This window comes from Fistularia commersonii, chromosome 25, assembly GCF_037954325.1.
Source record: "Fistularia commersonii isolate RoL2024-O1a breed Wild chromosome 25, RoL_Fcom_v1.0, whole genome shotgun sequence".
NCBI classification, from domain to species: Eukaryota; Metazoa; Chordata; class Actinopteri; order Syngnathiformes; family Fistulariidae; genus Fistularia; species Fistularia commersonii.
In genome coordinates this window covers 7011907-7033796 of record NC_141308.1, presented here as the reverse complement: position 1 = coordinate 7033796, position 21890 = coordinate 7011907, and the positions used below count along the sequence as shown (strand labels likewise).

Sequence of the window (21890 nt, the reverse complement as noted above, 5' to 3'; positions counted from 1 at the left end):
GACCATATTTGAACAGTGTCTGCTGGCGGCAGCCTGCAGACACCGTAAAATACACAATCACCTCCCCTTTATCCTTATACTGTGTGTGTGTGTTTGTATGTATGTGTCCGTGGCTGTCTGCATGTGTGCATGTGTGCAATTGTGTGCGTGCGCGTGTGTTTGATCCGTGTTGTAGTTCCACTGGATCACCACTGTTTGGCAATGCAACACCTTGTCTTTCAGTGACAGCTGGGCTATGCCTTCAGCTGACTTTTACTGACTCACAAACTTCTCCCTCTCTCTCTCTCTTTCCAGCACTTTCTAGTTTCTTCTCTGACAATCTGTTCAACAGACTGAAAACATCCACTCCATTCTTTTGGACGGAACTACTTATCTACCATTTATTTGTCATCTTTTCTGTTCTTCTGTGCTGATCCATCACTACACTTTTGAGGCCACGGAGCATATTAAGCGTGCACACTTTGGGGTGTGTGTGTGTGCGCAAGCGTGTGTTTGTGTGTGTGAGTCAGTATGCCATGTCGTCCCCTGGCTCGTCGTTTGTACAGATAAAACATGAGGACCTGCTTTTCTATGAGAACTGTGGAGGGGGCAGCTTTGGAAGCGTCTACAGAGCCCTCTGGATATCCCAGGACAAGGAAGTTGCAGTGAAAAAGCTTTTGAAGATTGATAAAGAGGTAGGAGGAAGACACACAGACACACACACTTGGAAATGCATTGTTGCAGATGTACTTCAGAGGGACACACAAGCATTTTACAGCGCCATCAATCAAGACCTCCTCTGTGGCATGTAACTGCTTGAAACTTCAGCATAAATCTGCTAATTTCCCACAGTCTTTTTGGGTATCAAACCCCCACCTCACTGGTTGTCTGCTGTGTTTAGATTGAACATACCTCTCTGTGTGTTCCCCTCCTCCTTCCACACTTTATGGATGGAGTAGTTATTTATGCCAGCACTCCCATGTTCCTTTCATTGTACATTAGGGCAAGGTGTGTGGTCATTTTGGTTTCATGGGCCTTGGTTGGACCGGGTGGTTCCAAGTAAGTGTCACCCCAGATGGCAATCCAAACACTGTTTCCTTCCATGTTATTAATACTAGAATGGTAGATGTTGCGAAGCAATGTCAGGAAACTGGGTGATGTGGGAGGATCGTATAGCCGCAGTTTTAAACAATACAGTTTCAATGCTGGAGAAACAAAGACGAATAAGTGCTTTTGTGAAAGATAGGCCGACTGGGAAAGGTGGTCTACACAAGAGTAGATAAGTGGTCTGACTTTTTTCTCTTTCAAGCACACAAGAGATGGAGAACTTTAAGTCTGACTTTCAAAGAGATGGACGATAGAAGAATGCAGTCTGATAGATCTTTCAAACAAGGCTGTGCAATCATTGAAATTCAGTCAAAATGTTCAGTATATGTGGTATCTTTTGGCTTTGCATAATTTTCAAATTCTGTTTAAGTGCAATGTTTGTTGGTGAGACATGTGTGCCAATGCTATTCTGAGATTTCAGATTTGAGGAATTAGATTTTTCTGAGGGAAAACCCCCACCAAAAAACAATAGTAACATTTTTTAAAAATTGATTTGTAATTTGAAAAATACTATTACCATTTACACTGTAAATTATACTGCATTATAAATCAAAACGATTAATTACATATTTAAAAAAAATGTTTAGCCCATTATCAAAGACAGTTACATAGGGATTGTACAAGGGTACCTCTGACAATGGAAAGATGTAAAAAATTGAATTGTGTTTGAAGAAATATTTTTACTTAAAAAATTTGGAGTTGACATTTCCTATGTAATTTTTTATATTTATTATTATGTTGCTGGGCAACAGTTACATATTCCATGTATGCAGAGGGTATGACCTATATGTCACTTCAGATTAATGGCATGTTTGTCACAGCGGTGCTGAAGGTCTTTGTTTGGACACCAGCCTCATGCAAGAGGTTCAGACCTCACTTGAGGCACCCTGAAGAAACTGTCAAATCACATTCAAATTAAATGAAGATTCTTCCATGCACACCATAATGGGGACTACTCACTAAGTTATCATCCCAAAGATCATGTTTCCATGCTGCTGTCAGGGACTTAAAAATTGTTGGAGCTGAGTAATAATGAGGTGGGTATCGTGTGTTTTTACTGCTTTTCTTCTTCTTCTTCTTCAGGCTGAGATTCTCAGTGTTCTGAGTCATAAGAACATCATTCAGTTTTATGGAGCTGTGCTGGAATCTCCCAACTATGGCATTGTCACAGGTCAGACCCCAAGTGTGTGAGTGCTTGTGTGTTTCTGTGAGATTCCCATCATGATTTATCTTCTCGTGGCCGATTCTCATGAGAACATTAATAATCAGTCAATGTGAATGCATCAAGAATTCAGTGATCAGTGTCATTTGCACAAAATTGGGCCCTGCAAATCGCAATCCGTTCTTTTATCTTAGGGGGTCAAAGTTCAATGGATAAGTAATTAAAGGTCAGGATTAGGTCAGGCGGTTAGACAAGGGGTTGATAGTTCGTTGTGACTCAATTAAATGTCATGTAAATGACTTGGCCAGTGTTTATGTGTGTATTTTGATTTGAGAGGCCTCTGAGCGGGTACTCGCTGTGCTTCCAGGCAGGATATTTGAGACCGGCAGGTTTCAATGTGTTTGTAATCTTAGAGGGGGTCATGCAGTTAAGATAAAACACTACTATCCCCAAACAATTCTCAGTAACGCTAAGTTTTTAAAAAGTTCTAAGTATAAAAAAAGAAAGGCGCACAAATGAATAGGTCCAAGTTGGCAGCTGCTATTTGAGAAACTGATTTGTTATCGTCCAGAAACGGAAAAAAAAATAACGGGAGTAAAAGATAAGAGAAAAAGTAAAATTTCAAGAGCTCCCTCATTATGCGGACTTGTTTGATTGTATTTTTTTGTCAGAATACAGGTTTCACAAATTCAGAGACTTCTTGAATTCTGGAGTAAACTAAAAGTAGGTAAAGTGTTCTGAGGTTGATCTAAAACTTGGGATTCAAGTAATATGCTGATGAAATTATGCTGCCGTATAATACATCCAAAAATATGTATTACTCACAGCAAGCATAAGAGACATCTTATTCTATAAGTCATTTCTCCAGACATGAGTAAAAATAACCAGTGCCTAGTTACCATAAAATGCAAAAACAACTGATTCCAATTGAAAAACAAAGGGACTGAGGAAAGATCTTTACAATTCTGACTTTTTTGACGCTGTATGTATGGGCGTGTGTGTCTGTGTGTTTGCCATTTTCTGCAGAATATGCAAGTGGAGGGTCTCTGTATGAGTACCTGTCCAGTGAGCGGAGTGAGGAAATGGACATGGAGCAGATCATGACATGGGCCATACAAATAGCCAAAGGTAGACCTGAAGAAATAAATGATGAAGTAATATGTGTTATATACTAGAAAGGAGCACCAACTCCAACACCGGCATTGGGCAATGATGGAGTTGTTAAATATCAGAATTAAACAGGTCTTACATTTCTTGATGTTAACAGTCCCCCATGCAATTAATTTGAATAAGCATTTTCAAGAGCCTTGAAAAGTAACATAGGTAGGCATATATTTAAATTTTGACATCAATATATTATGCAATCCATAGACATTTTCTGATTCAATACAGAGCAACCCTAACAGGCACAATCAACTCCACATTGTTTAATAATCAGCATCAATCAGTTTATAAATCTGTATGGAAACAATTGAATTTTAGTGTTTTAGTTTACATGCTTTTAATGTGATTAGGGCAATAAGTAACATTTTGAACATATTGCAGTTTTTCACCTTTCATTGGCACATGGTTTCCCAAATTGTGGGAACAAACAAATCATGATTGACACGTTTAATTGATTAAAATCACTCATGTTGCTATAAAATGTAAGTATGACTGACGCACTGTGTCACAAGCAGTTCCATCACTATTTACAATACACATATAAGGTAAAAGATTGATGTGAATGGATGTAATAGTGTCAGGTAACACATTAAAATAGTTGCTTTAGTAATTCTTTCCCATACCATGAATGCATACAGTGAGTGCATGTGTGTTCTTATGAAATTCTTAATGCTTCTCTCAAAAACAACCCAATTCATTAGCAAAATCTGACAACATGAGCAACTGGCGGGTACAGTTATTACTGATAACATTTCGGTATAGATGCAACAAAGCTATTTTTTCGCAGCTGTTACTAATCTGTATTTTCTGTCTACAGGAATGCATTACCTCCACGCAGAAGCTCCCGTCAAAGTAATTCACAGAGACCTCAAGTCACGAAATGGTAACTCACCCTATTACAATGCTTACACGTTCTTGCAATTGGAAATATCTTGTGACTGTTTGTCTTAGAGCAGCAGTTTACTTCAACTTAATATGACACACTTCTCACTTGTCCTGCTTCAATCCCCTACAGTGGTCATGACAGCAGACAAAGTGTTGAAGGTATGTAGGTCTACAACAATGTCTACAATGAGGTCTACAATAAGTCTACAAATATTTTTTCTCCTTTTGGATCCTTTCAGATTTGTGACTTTGGGGCCTCTAAATTCCTGACACACACCACCCATATGACGGTGGTGGGCACTTTTCCCTGGATGGCACCTGAAGTCATTCAGAGTCTGCCTGTCGCCGAGACCTGTGACACCTATTCCTATGGTGTGGTGAGTAAGTTTGCACTTGAATAATAAATGTATAAATGATGTAAAATGAGATAGAAACAAAGAAATAAATGTTACGTATGAAGCATCATTTAATTAGTTATTCTTGAACACTCTTTGGATTGTTAGTATATAGGCGTCAGTGAGCATTTAAGGTGTTTCTTTTCTTTGAGATATAACGTAGGAAGATATTTTTGAGTGCATCTTTTATATGAGTACTATTCATAAGTTTATCACAAGGCCATCACACAGTATTCAACCTAAATATATTGTAGATTTTTATGAGTTGTATTTCATGATATCCTGGTCAGAAAATTAATTTTTAACAAAACATCTTCCAAATGCTTTTGAATGCAATTGTAGGACAGCAAAGCAACTCTTTTTGAATGAACCTCTCTGCCCTCTGTCCAGGTGTTATGGGAGATGCTGACTCGGGAAGTGCCTTTCAAAGGTTTTGAAGGGCTGCAGGTTGCATGGCTGGTGGTGGAAAAGCAAGAGGTACACACTGATTCAATTACACATGTACATGCATGCATGCATGCACGCACACGCAAACGCACACGCACAGCACACAACAACACTTGAGCAATTCTCTGAACACTGCTAGTATGGAGACCAACCAAAGTTGAAGTGGGCTTGAGGAACAATGCGATGCTCTCATGGTTTCCACTGTGAGCTGGTGAGACTGAGGGTGGATATTTTTAGGCCTGATGTCAGTTCTCTGCGCTTGTAAGGCCTGGATACACAGCAGTGGAGCTCGGCCAGACTCCCCCCTGGCTGGAGAGAGTAAAGAAGAATGATCGTAGTGATAGATGCGTTGATTCAAGAGGTTTATGGGAAATGAAGGATGATGGTTATAGAGTTTGTGTTTCAGTTTCTGACTCTTTGTCACCAACAATAGCCAAACACTCTTCCAAGCACACAAGAAGGTGCAGAGCCAGAAAACAACTTGGAGAACATGATTCCTGCATGGCTGTTGGCTAATCTCCAAATACTCTCCCTAAATAACTCTCCCTCTCTCTTTCCCAGTCTCTCTCTGATTTTCCCCTCCATTGCTGTAACTCTCTGACCCTCTTACTTGCCCTCTCTCCACTCAGTCTGTGATATTTTAGGATTAATCCCCAGAGAAAACTCTTTCCATCTCCTGCACTGTACTATAGAGCTGCCCGGGCTCATTCAGACCTCTGTTGATACCAGGGAATTTTTCTTTAAAGAGGTCCACTCACTGTGTAGCATATTTTCGTTATGACTTGTTGCTACAGTTTGTGCAGTAACTCCCTGCTCTGTCATAAGCAGATTGCACACTTTGACCAAATAAGTGTCAACATAGTGAATACAATTTTCACATCTTTGCAGAAGCTTGCACAGATCTTTGATTTGGTTGTGTTTGTAAAATTCCCAGATTGATGAATCTCTCACTTTCCAGAGCTCAAGTATGAGCAACAGTCCAAAACCTGAAAATTATGCTTTTGTTTGAGTTTTGCGATGCAGAATTCACCTCACACAAGTACAATGTAGATACATGTGGCCATAAAAACTAAAAAAATGTTTTTTTCAAACTTTGCAAATGAGAAAAATCTCAAGTTTATATTTTGAAATGTATGTCAAAGGGGATAATCAGTTCTTATTGTGTATCTGAGTGTGGTAATCACACCTTTTTCTGCAAGGCAATGGCAAAAGAAAGCTTATCTATGACGGTGATTTCTAAATTGATTTAAAAGCTGATTTTTATCTTGAAAACACTTGTCTGTGATTTCCTGGATATTTAGAGGCTGACCATCCCTACCAGCTGTCCAGCTAGTTTTGCAGAGCTGATGAGGAAATGCTGGCAGGCAGACCCAAAGGTAAAATAATACAATTCTCAATATTTTTTCAGCTGCAAATGAGAATAATTTCTTGCAATGCGTCTGCTTCAGGAAAATAAACAAACAAACAAACAGGGGATTTACTGTGCCCTATGTTGTATATGCATATGCTTACAGGAGCGTCCACAGTTTAAGCAGGTGCTGGTAACCTTGGAGACCATGGCCAATGACAGCAGGCTACCGGATCAGTGTAACTCCTTTCTACATAATAAGGACCAGTGGAGGTACACAAACACATACATCCAAAAGGAAACATGCAGTAGTTAAACAAAAACAAAACTAAACCAAACACTCAGTGTAGCTGCAACAACATCGAACTGTTAAGCCCCCTCGGTCATTTACCAAGTGTATGCAATAAAGCTTCGTCTCACGTCAAACTAATAAATTGAGCAATATAAAACTCGAAAGTTATATTTACAAACATTCCAGCATGACTACACACACGCACACCGCACACACACACACACACACGCACACACACACACACGCACACACACACACACACACACACACACACACACACAGACACAAACTGTCCCATTTTGTGGACTGAAAAGCTCAGGAGAGAAGCTGATTGTGTGACTGTGCTCTCCACTTGAGTCTATAATAAGCTCTCTGGAAAGTGTCCATGGTAGAGATTCCTCTACTCCTCCGGTCTGTCGTCTTTTCACTATTTGGAGGGGGGGGGGGCATAGGAACATATGGAGCAGCAGGGTTGTTGAGGGGTAAAGGGAAAAACCCAGTCCAAGCTGAGTGTTGTTAAGGGAGGAACAGAAATGTATTGAGTGCATGTGAAATACAAAACAGTGAGCAAGAGAGAAACAGCAAGGATAGTGGGAAACAAAATGACAGGGGTGGATGTAGCAGAATGGAGAAGGTGCGAGATTCTGGGCATATTTAACATGAGTACTGTGAGGCAATCAATTTGTGGTGGAGTTTTGGGTATGGGTGGAAAAACTTGGACAAGAAAAGAGGAGCAAAGGAAGAGGCAGACTCAGGAGGGAGGGGAAGGGGCGGGATGAATGAACAGGGAAGGAACATGGGAGGGGGTATATTTGTGCGTCACATCTCTCTATCTTTAGAAGCTGTGAGAGTTGATTGTGGTTGTGAATGCAGGTTGATGGATGTTTGCCTAATAATTCTCACAGTGAACTCTTGTGGTAGTAGACAGTATTGCAGCTAAACATAGTGCTACACTGAAGGGACTCAGAATGTTTTGGTTCCTTTAAAGAACAGTTTACTCCTTAAGTCAAAATTAAATGATTATCCCTCCCATATTGAAGGAAGTTGGGCAAAGTGTGCCATCCATAAAGCAATTTCCAAGGTAAACTGCTTTGCAGCATCTTCCCAAAGTACTAAAAAGAGATTGTAAATTGCTATTTCAGTTGTGGAAAAAGGAGTGGCTTTGAAGGAGAACAAATTGATTCCAAAAGTCAATTGAAATATCAGTTTTGGCAATTATTGTTGGTATAAAGATAAAAACCTTATAGTATTGAGATACAATATTATATGCAATCTAACCACATTCAACAGGCCTATAATTGTTTATATGGCTCACCCACTTCATTTCACAACTATGACAACTCATACTGGTCACAAAACTCTGACAGCTTTATTTTTGAGCTGAAGGCTCAAAAGCTTCAGCGCACTAAGCCACACTTACATGTGAGAAATCATAACATCGTAGCACATCACAGATTGTCTGCTTGTGGACTGTGCACAACTGCTCCAGGTGTGAAATCGAATCGACCCTGGAGCGCCTTCGGAAGCTGGAGAGGGAGCTTTACTCCAAGGAAAAGGAACTAGAGGAGAGGGAGAGGAGGCTCCGGCTATGGGAGGAGAGGCTGATGGAACGGTCCAACATGAGTCCGAGTCCATCCTCCCTACTCATGGATCACTCACCAGTAAGTCAAAGGGGAAACTGCATCAAGCAGTTTTTTGAATATCTTTGATTCTAATCCTGTCCCGCTTTTCTCATTCTCTCACCCCCATCAGTTCTTCACGCCACTGTCCATCGGATCGTCGGGCTCTTTTTTCCGCTCACACTCTCAGGACTCCAACAGTACAGGGGTCAGCAGTGCCGGTGTCAGCTGTCTCCTCCGCACTCTCAGCAACGGAGACACAGAAAGGGGGAGCAGTGCAGTGCTGGAGAGGGGGCTGGGTTCTCTTGACAGCAGCAGGCTGCACGTCAGACTTCGAGGGTTGCAGGGGAGGTTCGGAGATGAGGAAAAGGATGAGGAGGGAACCCTGGAGGAGAAAGGCTGGAGGCAGCGGGACAGAGACGACAGCGGGAGTTTGGAGGGAGGAAGGGTACAGGTGACACTTAGGAGCTTCCCTGGTGGTGTGGTAGAAAGGGAGGAGAGGACATGGGAGGAGGGGGACCGGGAAAGAGGAGGGATGCAAAGGAGCAGGGTGACCACTATAGTCCGAGGCTACTCAGGTGGCTTTGGAGAAGCAGAGGGAGAGAGGGAGAAAGAGGGAGGGTGGGAGATAGAAAAACTTGGAGAAAGGGTAGATGAGAGAGGAATTGAGGGAGGGATAGAGGGAGGAAGGCTCCCGACAATGTTCAAGGGTCTGCATGGAAGTCTAGGCAGCTTAGGGGACATGCTCTCCTTGGACATGGATGACATGGGGGAGATGGACAGGCTAGGTGATATAGACATGAACATGGGTGACCTAGGAGTCATGAAGGTCGTAGGTCACGGTGTCAGGAGTGAGCTCGGGCTAAGGGGCCGCAGGAGTGACATGGGAGTTGTAGTGCAGGGAGTCAGAGGTGACCTCAGTGAGGCCATCACCCAAAAAATCAGAGGGGAGGTGGGTGTTGTGGGTCACTCAGGGGTGCAGGTGAGCATGCGGACTTCCTCCAATCAGAACTCAGTCAAAAGCTGCAGTGTGCGACATGGAACCAAATTAAACATGGCCTCAGCGGCCATGGACGTGATGGAGCTCGACTGGTCAGACAGTGACTAGAAGGCACATTAGCAAACACACACGCACACAGACTCACAGAGGCCAAACGAGAAAGATTACATTTGCACAGACCGTCTGAGCGACCGAATGTGCATTAATCTCCAGTTGAAAAACAACAGATTATACACACATTTCTTCTGTTAAAGTATTTTTTATTGAAGCAAAGACACCCATGTGTACTGTGAAGTGAAAAAGGCGCAAAAAGACAATTTGTTATTGTCACGTCGAGAATGACTTCACCTGTGTAATTTAAAGTGCTATTAAAACTGCTGCATAACACACTGTAAGAGGTACAAGTGTTGGAAAAATGACACACTTGAATGCCGCTCTAATGAGGCAATACTTTCTGATATATTTTCCTGCTTATAGATGATAATCTTTCCAGCTCGTAGATTTAATCTGTTCCAAACAAACAGCTTTGATCAGTGCTAACTGTGATTAGTGTGTGAATTTTTGGCATTTTCATTTTTCAATAAAAAGAAAACTGACAAAAGCTCTGATTTTGCTCTAATAGACATCACCAGATCATAAGGGGGCAAAAATAAACAACGATTATCTTTTTTTCTTAAAACATAGAGGAACATGAAACACACATACCTCGTTCCAAAATAAAACCTTCTCAATCTGTTCTTGATCTCTTGAACTCCTTAAACACTTAATAGCAGGGCAACCCCTGCCAGGACCCACTTTGCGGGGCGTTCTTTGGTTTTCAGGCTGAAGGTCCACACGTACGTGGAACCTCTGATCTTGGTCTTGTATAGTGGACACTCATAGATATTCCTGGACTCCTGGCGGTCATTGGGCACAGCTCGGACAGAAATGACAGGCATGGCCGGGGTCAGCTCCTTTAGTCGTGCCTCAGTGATCACCCCTGACTGAGTGTCCCACCGAGCACCTGTGATGGACACGGGAGTTGGGGAGAGGGAGAAAAAACATTCACATCCTTCCTCACATAACACTTTAAGAGGACTTCCAACACATATTGTGCTATTGTATTTCGATTTTGTTTTGCACTTCAAACCCTAGTTGAGTTTAATCCAAAGTATAAAAACCCAAGGAGTATGATTTACGGCTGGCAATTTGACTACCTTCCAAATAAAGTCCGTATATGTATGCTCCCTCCCTCGCAGGCTGGTTGAACTCCTCCTTAAACTTCTTTGTCACATCCACTGTCAGATTTACTTTATCCAGGGGCCACTCATTCTTACGCGCCAGAGACTGCATCACGGCTGGGAAGGATTTATGATTAGTAGGAGGAGACCAGACACATAAATGGGAGAGATTAAAAAACAGTAAACAAACAAAGGATAAGCATAAAATTGTACAAGTAAACTTTCAATGCACACATGTGTTACCGGTGAGGAAGGACTGTGGATTGAAGAGTCCACTCAGCCAGACAACACTTGGCAATGACAGGTCCTGAGTCCAGCTGTCCAGCTCTTTACAACGTTGTAACACATCATTATACCTGGGACACATACACACAAATACAGGGAGACGTAGAACAAACAGAAAATATGACCCCTGGACAAAAGCAAACTGGTTAGCAACTTTGGATTTTTTTTTTGACTGAAGTAATCCTAATGATCACATGCATTAACGTTATGTCTCTATGTGGTAATTTCAATAGAAAAACAGGAACATATAATGCTACCACAAAGTTCCAATTTTCTTCTCATTATCCATAATGGTAAAATTAGTAAAATGTCTTAATTCCTGTATATGTATTACAATAGAGCCTCCTTATTCACTTGTCACTTGCGTTGTGCATTTCATTATACAGCTAGTATGAAATATGTACAGCATACTTTTGAGTATCGCTATTAATCACAGCATTATAAATGTATATCCAGTTTTGCACCTTGTTCTGTTTGCTTGTACTTAGAGGTGATCTGTTACTGTATCTACAGTATATCTATCACATAAGTGGATCACACAGTCTGTGCAGTTAAACCAAAGGAAATATGAATATACCACATTAAAATTCATGAATATTTCATGCAATTTATAGCAATGCAATAAATACTAAATCATTCACATAAAAACACGAGAACATAAAGAGAATTTGTGCCCTTTCATTATTTCTGAAACTACACACAGACACACACCATATAGCCAAGCTGCAGGTGGAGGGGTAAGCCAGCTTAGTCCAGGTATCGGGGACGTTATCAAAGAACAACGCTGTCTGAAGCTTCTCCATCTCGGGGGAAATTGCTAGTTCCCCCTTTGACACAGAATGAAAAAATACCTATCATTTTTATGATTGTACCATATATCATTACATGTGTTCAGAATGCTCTGAGTAGCACATTGAACTGTTGAAAGGTATAATGACTATAATTTCTGAGAACACCATTGCCAAGAATGAATCTTACTTTGAGTCCTAGGTCAAGCTCCTTTAGCGAACGTCGTATCTCATGGATGAGCATGTTCATTCGCTCACATTCCTGGAAGCAGACCAGGATGTATGGGGATCTTTCAGCTGACTTAGAGGTGACGTCAGACATATTATACTCTTCTGGCAACTTCTCCACCACCTCGTCTAAAATTGTTTTCACCTGTGGGGAGATGAATTTCAGAGATTTGAGGTCAGTTTCACCACAGAAATCTAGTCTATGGATTAATGTATTGCTCCGGCATCTCTAACTCCATTTTACTAGATTCAAATATTTGATCATGTTGAGAGCTTTATTAAATATATTTTTGTTGCTGTAAGTATTTGTCGGTGCTTCCCAATGAATCATCAAAGAAGTGATTTAACATGGATGAAGGTACCTTTTCCTCCAGTGTTTGTGTGACTCCCTCCCCCATCACAGCGTCAGGAGACTGTAGCTCCAGCAGGGTGTGGAAAAGGTTATCTGATGTCACAGTTAAAAACTCAATTTCTGCATTTGGGTGTAATCCATAATGCATCGGACTCTCATGGGGCAGCATCTCATCTATAAAATCATGGTAGCCCTGTGCATGGAAACCAAATAGTTCACTAAGTAAACATGGAATGCACCGGAAAAGATATATATCATTTTTGCAAAGAAGTGCTTGTTGCCTTCAAATGCCTGCACCCACAGCATTTAATCATTTTGCTTCATTGTAATTGCTTGTAAACACTGTAGAAATCTGATTACACAGTGTCTCTCATGCAGTTACCTGGTAGTCTAGGTTGGAGGGGACGACAAATCCGGGAGCCAGGGAAAGCTTACGATCAAACTTTGGGGAAGGGAAAAAAATGCTGTCTTAAAATCTTAAACGGCATAGAAACATTTAGTGATCCTATTGCACCTAAAATTGTTTGTTTGGCAAAGAGTATGGTTGCAAGAATCCTACTGTCCTGTCCATTTACTTTATATTGACACATGAAGAGTTCAAAAGCTGTTTTTAGACTAAAATTCTGTAGTTATGATTATGAAAGATGTGATTTTGCAGCCCAAAACTGCCTGTTTTACATTTCACACATGCTCTTGCACACGTAGTATCAAACACTGGACAATCAACATCTAATCTAGACTGGATTGTTACAATGTTCTGGTGCTTTATGTTTTTGTCTGGACACATACAAACCTGGTTGGGCTGCATGTATTCTTCTAGGTATGTTCTACACAGTCTTCTGTCCCAATCATCAGTAATATGTCCTCCATACATGATCTCTCCAAACAGATACCTCAGGTCCTCCCATGGCACCTTCAGCCCCATCACCGGTAGAATAAGCACATTTATAAACCATCTTTTACTCAAAAAGTGGTCAAACACTGCTAAATCTACCTGTGCATTAGCTTCCAGGTAGTTGTAGAGGACATTAACTGAGATAGTCAGGTCTCCAGTGTTGAAGGGATACTTCCTGTTCCAGCCCTGAGGTCCAAACTTCCTCCTCTCAGCCACGCAAGCATGAAAATAACACAGAGAGAACAAGATGGACTTAAACTCCTGCTCACGGCTGCACTGGTCCAAGATGTCCTAGAACAAGAACAGCAAAATATAAACAAGTTAAAAAATAATTCAGGATGGAATTTAAATAGACTATGAGAGTTATGTTATTACGTGTTATTGCATAATCGAAACCGACCTGGTCGAAGTTGTCCAAAGCGGCGTGCAAATTGGCATGCATGCCTGTGGGAGGTTCATTGGTGACCTTGATTGCATTTTCCAGGATTCCCTGAGTAAGATCGAGCAATCAAAATGCAATTCGAAATTGTAGCGTTTATGACAACAAAATGTAGTGAATTCATACAAAACCGCATGACAGAGATCCACACTGCATCTGTTCTACCTGTGGGATAATGTGTTCCTGAGTTGTCGGGGCTGGCTCAGCACTCATGAACACTCTGTATTCTGGATGGCTGCCTTCACAGCAGCTCTCCAGGAGCTTTTCTAGAGAACCTAGCCAGCGAGCAACCAGATGGATGTTCTGCAGGAAAATGAAGCGAGACACAAACAACATCCATTATTGCACAGAAAGTCACAGTGTGAAATATGGTAATGAATTCAATGGAAGTGGTAATACACAGAAGAATGGGAAAAAAAGTTTGTCTAATGGTTTAGGTAAAATGCTCCAGAGATTAATATGACTATTTGTGTTTAATTCATAACTGATGTGCAAAAATCTGCAAAAAATATTTCTTGCCATTGGGAGTGCAGGTGATGTTATACAGCAATACATTTAGATTCTGACAATGTTCTATTGTATATTCTATCTAATGTATTCTATTCTATTGCGGTCAGACCTGCAAAATAACCCAGTGACCCTCTCTTGCAGCCGTTTCCATTGCAACTTCAGCCACAGCTTCCTGGCCTTGACCCAAGGACACATTGTGCAGCCTCCCGAGGTCAATGGTAAAGCCCAGCTTCCTCCCTTGGAACAAATAAGATTTTGTTATTTTTTTTATTGATAACAAAGACAATGCTGTTTTTACCCACCGTTCAATGCACTCATTTTGCCTTTGTATTATACAGCAAGTAGACCCTATCATTAATATCATGTGTTTTCCATTTAAAAAAGACACAATTTAAAAAGGCTTATCTCTGTAGCTAAAAAGAGACTAACCACCTCTATAAAGTGCTTTTATGTGTTCATATAGTTTGTGTTTAGTACCAAGTGACTCCACGTCTTTCAGCGGATCCACCCCAGGGGAGAGGATGAAAAACATGGGGGACGCCGGACCACTTTCCTTGAATGACTTTGCAAATTCCGTCTTGCGCCCTTCTGTGTACTTCACACCGAGCTTTTCCTCCACAAAGTTCCTGCATAATTTCAAAATGTAGAGGAGGACAGACGTCTTGACTCGGGACGACCTTGATTGAATTAGTTCAATCAAAAGTAACACAAACAACAATCCCGACCTGACGGCGTAGGTCATGCGGTCAGGTCTCAACGCTCTCATCATGATGAGTTTTTGCAGGGAGCTTTTTCCCTTCCACTCCTGAGGGAACTTCTCTTTCTCTGGACACTCAGACTCGACCAGCTTTTTCCAACGTTTGGGAGAGCCTTCAATATCACGGTCCAGACCACGGAACTCATCAGTATAACTCATCACCTGTCAACAGCCACCAGATTATAGTAACAAGTCAGACAGGTTTGCATGAGGATACAGAATAGGTGTGTGTTTGTCTTTTCACCTTGATGGCGCTCCAGGCTGAGTTGGACAGAAAGTCGAGAGGGCTGGCGTAATTGTGGTCAATGTTGAACCTCAACAAGAAATCTAGCTCTCGGATATCAATTTCCTTACTCATCAGGAGCAACTGAAAAAGGTAGAACTTTGTAAAGGGCAAAAGAAAAACTCTTTTTCTTCCGTACTTGCACACACACACACATAGACACACACAGACACACGCACCTGGAAGGCTAGCTGTGCAGTAAAGGTGAGCTTGTCTCTCTCAAACAATCCCCTGCTGATATAATTGAATGTGGAGTATGTAACACAGTCAATGAGCATATTCACTCTGCTTTTCACATCCTCACTGGCCTCTGCCATGTCCACGGCTTTGTGGAATACCACATTGAATGCCTATGAATATAGGGCAGAATTATTTTGAGGCTAGTGGTAATCTGCAGGTGACAGTCAGTGAAAATTGGTGTGCTTTCTGGTCATAGGAGATATTGTGGAAAATTAGCAGCTGATTATCAAACCCTCCAATTATTTTTTGTATTTCTACTTCAAACTACCTCAATAATACTAAAATACAAGTAATAGCACAGACATGTAAAATATTATTCTACCTCCAATACATGTTAGAACTGACCAAAAAGGCTTGCAAGGCAACGCTAGATGACAAATTGTACAGTCACAAATTATTTATAAGAAGTTTGTAACTTGATGCGTAAGCATAGAGAAGTTAATATCTTGATAAATCTTCTTCTCTACAAAGTATTCTATTCTTTGGGGTAATATTTACACATGCAACCCAGATATGGAATATCCTCTGGCATAAATATTGGCTACACTGAAACTGGATGATGAAATCATTTGGATTATGAATCTTTCACTAAAAAGATGTCCTTTCATTCTGCCTACCTTGAGGCTGAACTGGTACATCGGGTTGATCTTGTTGAGATCATTCATGATAAAATAAAGCAGAGAGGCTCTGACAGCAACCGGCCGATAATGTTCTCTAGCTTCATTTATCTTCACCTCATTAACCTTGGCTTCAAAGACCTGGGAGAAAATGATTGTATGCAGAGCAAAGACTTCGGAGAAGTATATTGAGGAGGGAGCGATAGTGATACACCATAAGCATTCGTCCCTTTACCTTTCTCTCAATCTCAGCAGCTGTGTGCTTTGTGGTTTCAAGTTTCTCCACCAGCATGTTGTCCCCTAGGAAGTTGCTCTCGGCGGCTGACAGCCTGGTCAGCAGCTCATCCTCCAGGAGCTTCAGTTCGATCTTGAACATGTTTTGCAATTTGGTCAGTTCGCTCTGTAGGAAGTACAAACCACCTTAGTGTATTAAAAAAAAAAGGTCTGGGAAACGAGTGAAAAAACATCGGCACCATTACAAATTGATAGATCCATTTAAAATCAATTATCTGCTTGAGGTTGATGAAGCTCCCAAAGTTGTTCACATGTTGCTCAGTAGGTGGCGCTGCCAGGGGAAGTGCACTAGATATCTGCTTCCTGTTTTCTCATGTGGACAACATGGAGACTTTGGAAGCGCCTCATTGACAGCAGGTGTGTTCTTGGTAAATACTCTCATATCTTGTAAAATATCACAAAACAGAAGCCAAAACCCACAGATGTATATCCTTAAGATAGGCCTGATTTAGAGATTAGCGTTATACCCTGAGAATGTGGTAGTTCAGTGTTGTATTGTCATCTGCTGTACAGGTAATGTTAGTATAATGGCAAAACTTGAACCTTATTTCACAAAGCTTTAGAGATTCACTCATGTTTTATTCTGTTTGAAGGTCAAGAAGTATTGACTTCAAAGTGTGATGTGAAAAGTCCCTGGGAAATTCTAAATGGATTAGGTGAAACTCTCTGACTGTAAGTACTTAAAATTTATTAATCTTCCTGTCTGTCTTTGTGGGTTCATTTCTATTTTTTGACTTCCTTTTATATGTCTTCTTTTAATTCTTTTAATATTTAGCTGCATTTATTGGGTTTTGACTGTATTTTATTTTGTTGTGTGGCTTTCTTTTTATCATATCACCTTGACTACATTTTTCATCGTTGGTCACAGATTGTAATGCCACATGGTTATTCCCAAATAGCTTTCTGCAATCTGTGAAGCAATGGCCTGTTACACTTGTGCTAAATTGATGAAAACTACAAGAACTTCAGGAGTTATTGTGTCCTGCGTGGTATCTAATTCCAAAAGCTACATTAAGGTACTACCTATTGAATTCTGAAAAGTAATGTTGCATGATATGTGCATTATTTACTTTGAGGTGCTCCAGATCAGGCCTCTCCTGGTTGACCACTTGAGCCAGAAGCTGGTCCTCCAGTCCATCCCTTGTTACAGTAAAGTTAATAAGAGTTGTTTGCGCTTGAATTTCTGGCTTATAGTGAGGATTGGCCAACTTAGTGTGAAGGATCAGTCTGAAGCCCGGATGGAAGAAACATTCTTTATCGCCAACCTTAATACAACTGCGTGTATAAAGACAGGGGAAAACAGCAAATAAACAAAAAATATGGTCCTTTTGTATGTATGTATATATGCATAGAACACATACATAAAGTGTCACATGTCATTGATGTTACCTGCCCTTCTTGATAGTGTGTCGTCCAAGAAGAGGGTCTATAACAGGGTCGATGGTTTCTTCAAGGCTCTCAATTAGGACGGTCTCTCCTGCCACAACAGCCTGCTCTATCACATCCACGTACCTGTGGCGAAACACAACGTACTTGTATTTTAAAATATTTTATGGCCTTGCATTAAACGAATACATGCATTCACGTCGTGTTGCAGATTAATAGTAATAGTATCAGAGGGTGCTGAAACGGGAATCAAAAAAAAAACCTCACCCTCTTTGACCAAGACTGATAACCTTGAGGCTGTTGCCATAGCGACTCTTGATCCACTTGATGCCCTGCAGCTGGGGGTCGATAAGAAGTGGCCAGCGCTCACCTGGGGCAAAACATACGACCGACACTAGACATCGGCTGGTATCGCAGAGTAAATACTGGTATCGCGACTGTAAAACTGCAGCTTTTGCACAATGGTGATATGGCATAAGGCATCTAAAGCTATTACTGACAGTTGGTAAGGATGGTTGCATTCTGAGTGGACATTTTGTCTCCTGGCAAGCCTTCATTGTTCCACTGGGCTATCATAGCATCATCAGTCAGCATCAACACTGGATCTAAGCCCTCTGTCATGGGAATCGGGGTCTAAAAGAGTGAAGACATTTGGCAATCAGCAGAATAGGAAAGAAATGTTTATCTCAAAAAGTAATTTCATTAGGAAGGTGAAGAAGACTTGTTAAGTTATTTAAAATAAAATAAAAAAAAAAAATCATAGAGAATCTTGTAACCTTCTGACTGTGCAGGAAGGGCATCCAGAGGTTGTCCAGCAACTCTTTCCTGTACTTTTTTGAGAATGAGCCAGCGTAAGAGATGAAGGCAGCAGTTAGCAGGACGTCTCCACTAAGAGTTTGCTCCTGTTCATGGTAGAGAGCCACAGAGTGGGCCCAGCGCACATTCTCACTCTGAAGCAGCAAAACAGAAAGAACGGAGTGATTCAAGGTGCATTTTCTAACATTACTGCAGAAAATAGCAGCTGCATGAATGGTGTAATCTACTAATTGGAAAAACCACATGCCAGACAAATAAAACAAAACAACTGACTGAATTGAATTCGGCAAAAAGATACAAGGCATAGTCAATATATCTGTTAGCTGTCTGCTAATTCATAATGCAGTGGCCAATGTTGCACCCACCTCCAGCCCCTTGACCAGACGATTGGCAAGTTCTATTGTTTTGTTTGTGCAGTTGACTTCTTCCTGAAAACGCAGTTTTTCCGATGTGGTTTTCTCAAATGCAGTTCTCAGACTCTCCAGGCTACAGTCCAACTCCTGAAGGTGAACCAGAATAAATGATTTTTCGCTGAATAATCATTTCCACGAAAAGAAAACACAATAGTGACAGGAGAGGACTCAGGCACACTCACAGCAAGTTTTTTCCTGATGGCTTCTAGTTTCTCAGCGGCTTCTGCCAGATCAGCGTTAGCACGTGACAGACACATTCGCTTCATCTCCACCTCGCAGACTACCTGTTGAAAAAGCAAAAGCTCATTCAAGAATTGACGCATGTCGAGAAAATACGCGTTATTTTGACAATTTCTGAAGAAATGCAATCAATTAAATGCTAGAATGTACATGTAATTTATGGTTTCTTGTAGAGTGTATTGTTCACCTGCTTGTAAAGATAACAAAGAACTGTACTTACAAAAATCTTTGTATTGCAAGCGCAAAAGTTGGGGGAAAAAGAAAAATATTTTATCAAACAACAAGGACCCCGTGTGGTACATTCAATCGCAGCACATACTGACTTTGCTTAGCAACATGAAGTATTTTGAGAATGGAAGATGTTGCATGTGTTTTCCCAACCTCGTGAAAGTGAATGATGTTGATGACCCAGGCACAGAGACCCGCAGCAGCTGAGGACTTTTGACGCACAAACTCTGGGTTGAATTCCGGGTCACTGAGATACTCGTCCCTTACAACCTTCACCGTAGCTTCCGGAATGCACTCTTTGTCAAAGTTCACCAGAGACTGTAAAAAGTCATCAACCTGGCCATACACGTGAGTGAGAAGTTAGTCTAAACGTGTATGAATTTAATTAGAAAAGAAGGAAAATGTAAATTTCCTCAAACTTTAAGGTGGGAGTAGTGGATAAAGTATTAAATAAAAAAAAAAAAAGGTGCCTTGTGCATAAAGGAAGGGATTAATACATATAGATGAAATAATATGAAAGGATTACCCAATATACTAATTAGTTTATTAGGAAAAAGGATTTCCGTGATTTCGGAGCTGATTCATGATGCAGTTATAGTCTTTCTGGCGAGACAGACATTAATGTAAGAGCTAAAAACATTGTGTTTATTCTCACCTTACTCATGACAATTTTGGAGGCCTTCCAGCTGCGATCTTTGGGGATCCGACCTTGCGGCGCCAAAAGCACCAAAACAGCTGCAGAGACATTGGTGACAATAGCTGGAGGGTTGGGGAACGTCCTCAGCTCAGTCAGGTTCAACTGAAAACGTTCAAACACACAGTTATTGGTGTGCGGGTACATTTTCAAAAAGACTCAAAAATCTGTTTATTTTTATTTTTTTTGGTTGAAATCAAATATACTGCTGTTTTACCCTGTTGAGAGTATTGAGAGCTTCATTAGCCGCCCTTAAGGCAGGTTCAGCCTTGGCCAGATCCTCCTCAGTCTCTTGCTGCTGTTTGGTCACTTCAGCTTTGATTGCTTCGACCTGAAGCAAAAAAAAACAGTTTTGTATTGTATGTACTATGTGTCCTGTTCACTGGATTCATTGGATCATATTTATCTCGCTGTAACAGGTAACGACCCCACCGTCTCCTCTGCCAACTCTCATATCTAGGAACTGGCCTAACATGAAACACACAACTCATTAGGGACTTCTTTTTCATTCTGCAGCTGCTTATTAAAATGTTTCATCACACAAATACTACCCTCTGTTCTTCGGCATCAGCCACGCTCCTCTCCTGGTTGAGTTTGTCGGTCTGTTGTCCGATTTTGTCAAGGAGGGCTTCTATTTCTGTGTTCCTCTGCCACAGCTCCACCTCTTGAACTGCCAACTTGGCTTTGAGATCTTCCACCTGTTAAAGAGAAAACAACAACGGAGACTGCCTCAGTTTAGAACAATCGAATATGCGAATGGTTGCCGAAGCTTTGCATGTGCTCAGACAGTGTAGTTTATTTCATTTCTGACCTGAGTGGCAGTAGACTGTAGTTTCTGGAGGCCGCTCTCTAATCTTTGCATCTTCTGCGCAAGTTCGGTGCGTTTTTTGCCCAGCAGGTTACCATACAGCTTCATAAACTCCAGGAAACTCTTTGGGGTCGTGTAGTTATAGTGCTTCTCGTTCTGCTGGTACTTTATGCTCACCTGTAAAATGAAAATGATGAAATCAAACAAAGGTGTCAGGAGTGCGTATGCCACATGGTGCTTTGCACGGCTCCTTACTTCATTGACACTTGTGTGGGCATAGGAGATGAACTCACTAATAGATGACCTTACATGTGGCTGTAGTGAATAAACAAACAGGGGGGAATTAAAAATTAGTCGGCATCATGTTAAAAAAAACTAATATACGACAACAAAAGCAATCAACCAAAAATGTTCAAACTGTTTCATGAATTCGATTCAGTGCTTTGTGGTTCTGCAGAGTTCGCATTCAAATGTATGGATATAATGAGACATAAATATAATAGAAGAAAGTGTCATCAGAAATGCCGTTACCTCCAGTCCAGGTATCTTTTCTATGAAAGTCGAGCTGACAGACTGTAAGGCGAGCTGAGGCCATGAGTGGAACCAGTCTATGGCGGTGCAGTTTACAAGAGCTGGAAACTTCCTGGCACGCGTGCGAAGTGTGAATCCAACTGGAGAGAAACACAAGACCACCTGGCGGGCAGAAAGAACGGTGGATGAGAGTGATTTAGGAGGACTCATATTAATAACAGGTTATGTTTCAAACCTTAAGCTGTCTTCGGATCCTGTCAATAAAGAAGCTCCAGCAGTTGTCTCTGGTATCCATTAGTCCTAATCCTCTCAGCTCCATTCGGATAGATGTTACAATCATTTCTATTTCTTCATCACTGAACAGGTCTGGAATTTCTCCTGAATAACAAATGCAAGATTCATGTTTAGACCCGACTTTTCTCAAAGTGATATTTGTCCTCTTCTTGTTCCTTTAATTGAATTTTTAAG

General features: G+C 41.1%; 2 protein-coding genes across 2 annotated transcripts in view; one reads left to right on the top strand and one right to left on the bottom strand.

The window, feature by feature from the left end:
• map3k20b (mitogen-activated protein kinase kinase kinase 20b) lies at nucleotides 1–9999 on the top strand. Its single transcript, XM_086172534.1, has 11 exons — nucleotides 1–674; nucleotides 2170–2257; nucleotides 3275–3376; nucleotides 4230–4295; nucleotides 4428–4456; nucleotides 4537–4674; nucleotides 5083–5169; nucleotides 6441–6515; nucleotides 6654–6760; nucleotides 8269–8440; nucleotides 8532–9999. The coding sequence occupies exons 1-11, from the start codon at nucleotides 516–518 to the stop codon at nucleotides 9504–9506; spliced, it is 1998 nt and encodes a 665-aa protein (XP_086028660.1). The 5' UTR covers nucleotides 1–515; the 3' UTR covers nucleotides 9507–9999.
• Nucleotides 10000–10130: 131 nt separating this feature from the next.
• dnah9l (dynein, axonemal, heavy polypeptide 9 like) overlaps nucleotides 10131–21890 on the bottom strand; it is a 35656-nt gene continuing 23896 nt past the window's right edge. The window contains exons 59-91 of the mRNA XM_086173119.1: nucleotides 21658–21800; nucleotides 21423–21584; nucleotides 21147–21206; nucleotides 20895–21068; nucleotides 20635–20781; nucleotides 20301–20414; nucleotides 20045–20188; nucleotides 19543–19725; nucleotides 19104–19205; nucleotides 18874–19008; nucleotides 18469–18642; nucleotides 18193–18325; nucleotides 17960–18062; nucleotides 17696–17818; nucleotides 17377–17581; nucleotides 16248–16412; nucleotides 16013–16153; nucleotides 15335–15505; nucleotides 15117–15239; nucleotides 14841–15034; nucleotides 14593–14741; nucleotides 14225–14352; nucleotides 13771–13908; nucleotides 13567–13656; nucleotides 13266–13457; nucleotides 13065–13184; nucleotides 12654–12713; nucleotides 12282–12464; nucleotides 11882–12064; nucleotides 11615–11730; nucleotides 10862–10974; nucleotides 10595–10735; nucleotides 10131–10401 (exon numbers count right to left, since the gene is read on the bottom strand). Of these exons, the coding sequence (XP_086029245.1) occupies nucleotides 10154–10401; nucleotides 10595–10735; nucleotides 10862–10974; nucleotides 11615–11730; nucleotides 11882–12064; nucleotides 12282–12464; nucleotides 12654–12713; nucleotides 13065–13184; nucleotides 13266–13457; nucleotides 13567–13656; nucleotides 13771–13908; nucleotides 14225–14352; nucleotides 14593–14741; nucleotides 14841–15034; nucleotides 15117–15239; nucleotides 15335–15505; nucleotides 16013–16153; nucleotides 16248–16412; nucleotides 17377–17581; nucleotides 17696–17818; nucleotides 17960–18062; nucleotides 18193–18325; nucleotides 18469–18642; nucleotides 18874–19008; nucleotides 19104–19205; nucleotides 19543–19725; nucleotides 20045–20188; nucleotides 20301–20414; nucleotides 20635–20781; nucleotides 20895–21068; nucleotides 21147–21206; nucleotides 21423–21584; nucleotides 21658–21800 (4757 nt within the window). The 3' untranslated portion in view covers nucleotides 10131–10153. The remainder of the gene's footprint in view (nucleotides 10402–10594; nucleotides 10736–10861; nucleotides 10975–11614; nucleotides 11731–11881; nucleotides 12065–12281; nucleotides 12465–12653; nucleotides 12714–13064; nucleotides 13185–13265; nucleotides 13458–13566; nucleotides 13657–13770; nucleotides 13909–14224; nucleotides 14353–14592; nucleotides 14742–14840; nucleotides 15035–15116; nucleotides 15240–15334; nucleotides 15506–16012; nucleotides 16154–16247; nucleotides 16413–17376; nucleotides 17582–17695; nucleotides 17819–17959; nucleotides 18063–18192; nucleotides 18326–18468; nucleotides 18643–18873; nucleotides 19009–19103; nucleotides 19206–19542; nucleotides 19726–20044; nucleotides 20189–20300; nucleotides 20415–20634; nucleotides 20782–20894; nucleotides 21069–21146; nucleotides 21207–21422; nucleotides 21585–21657; nucleotides 21801–21890) is intronic.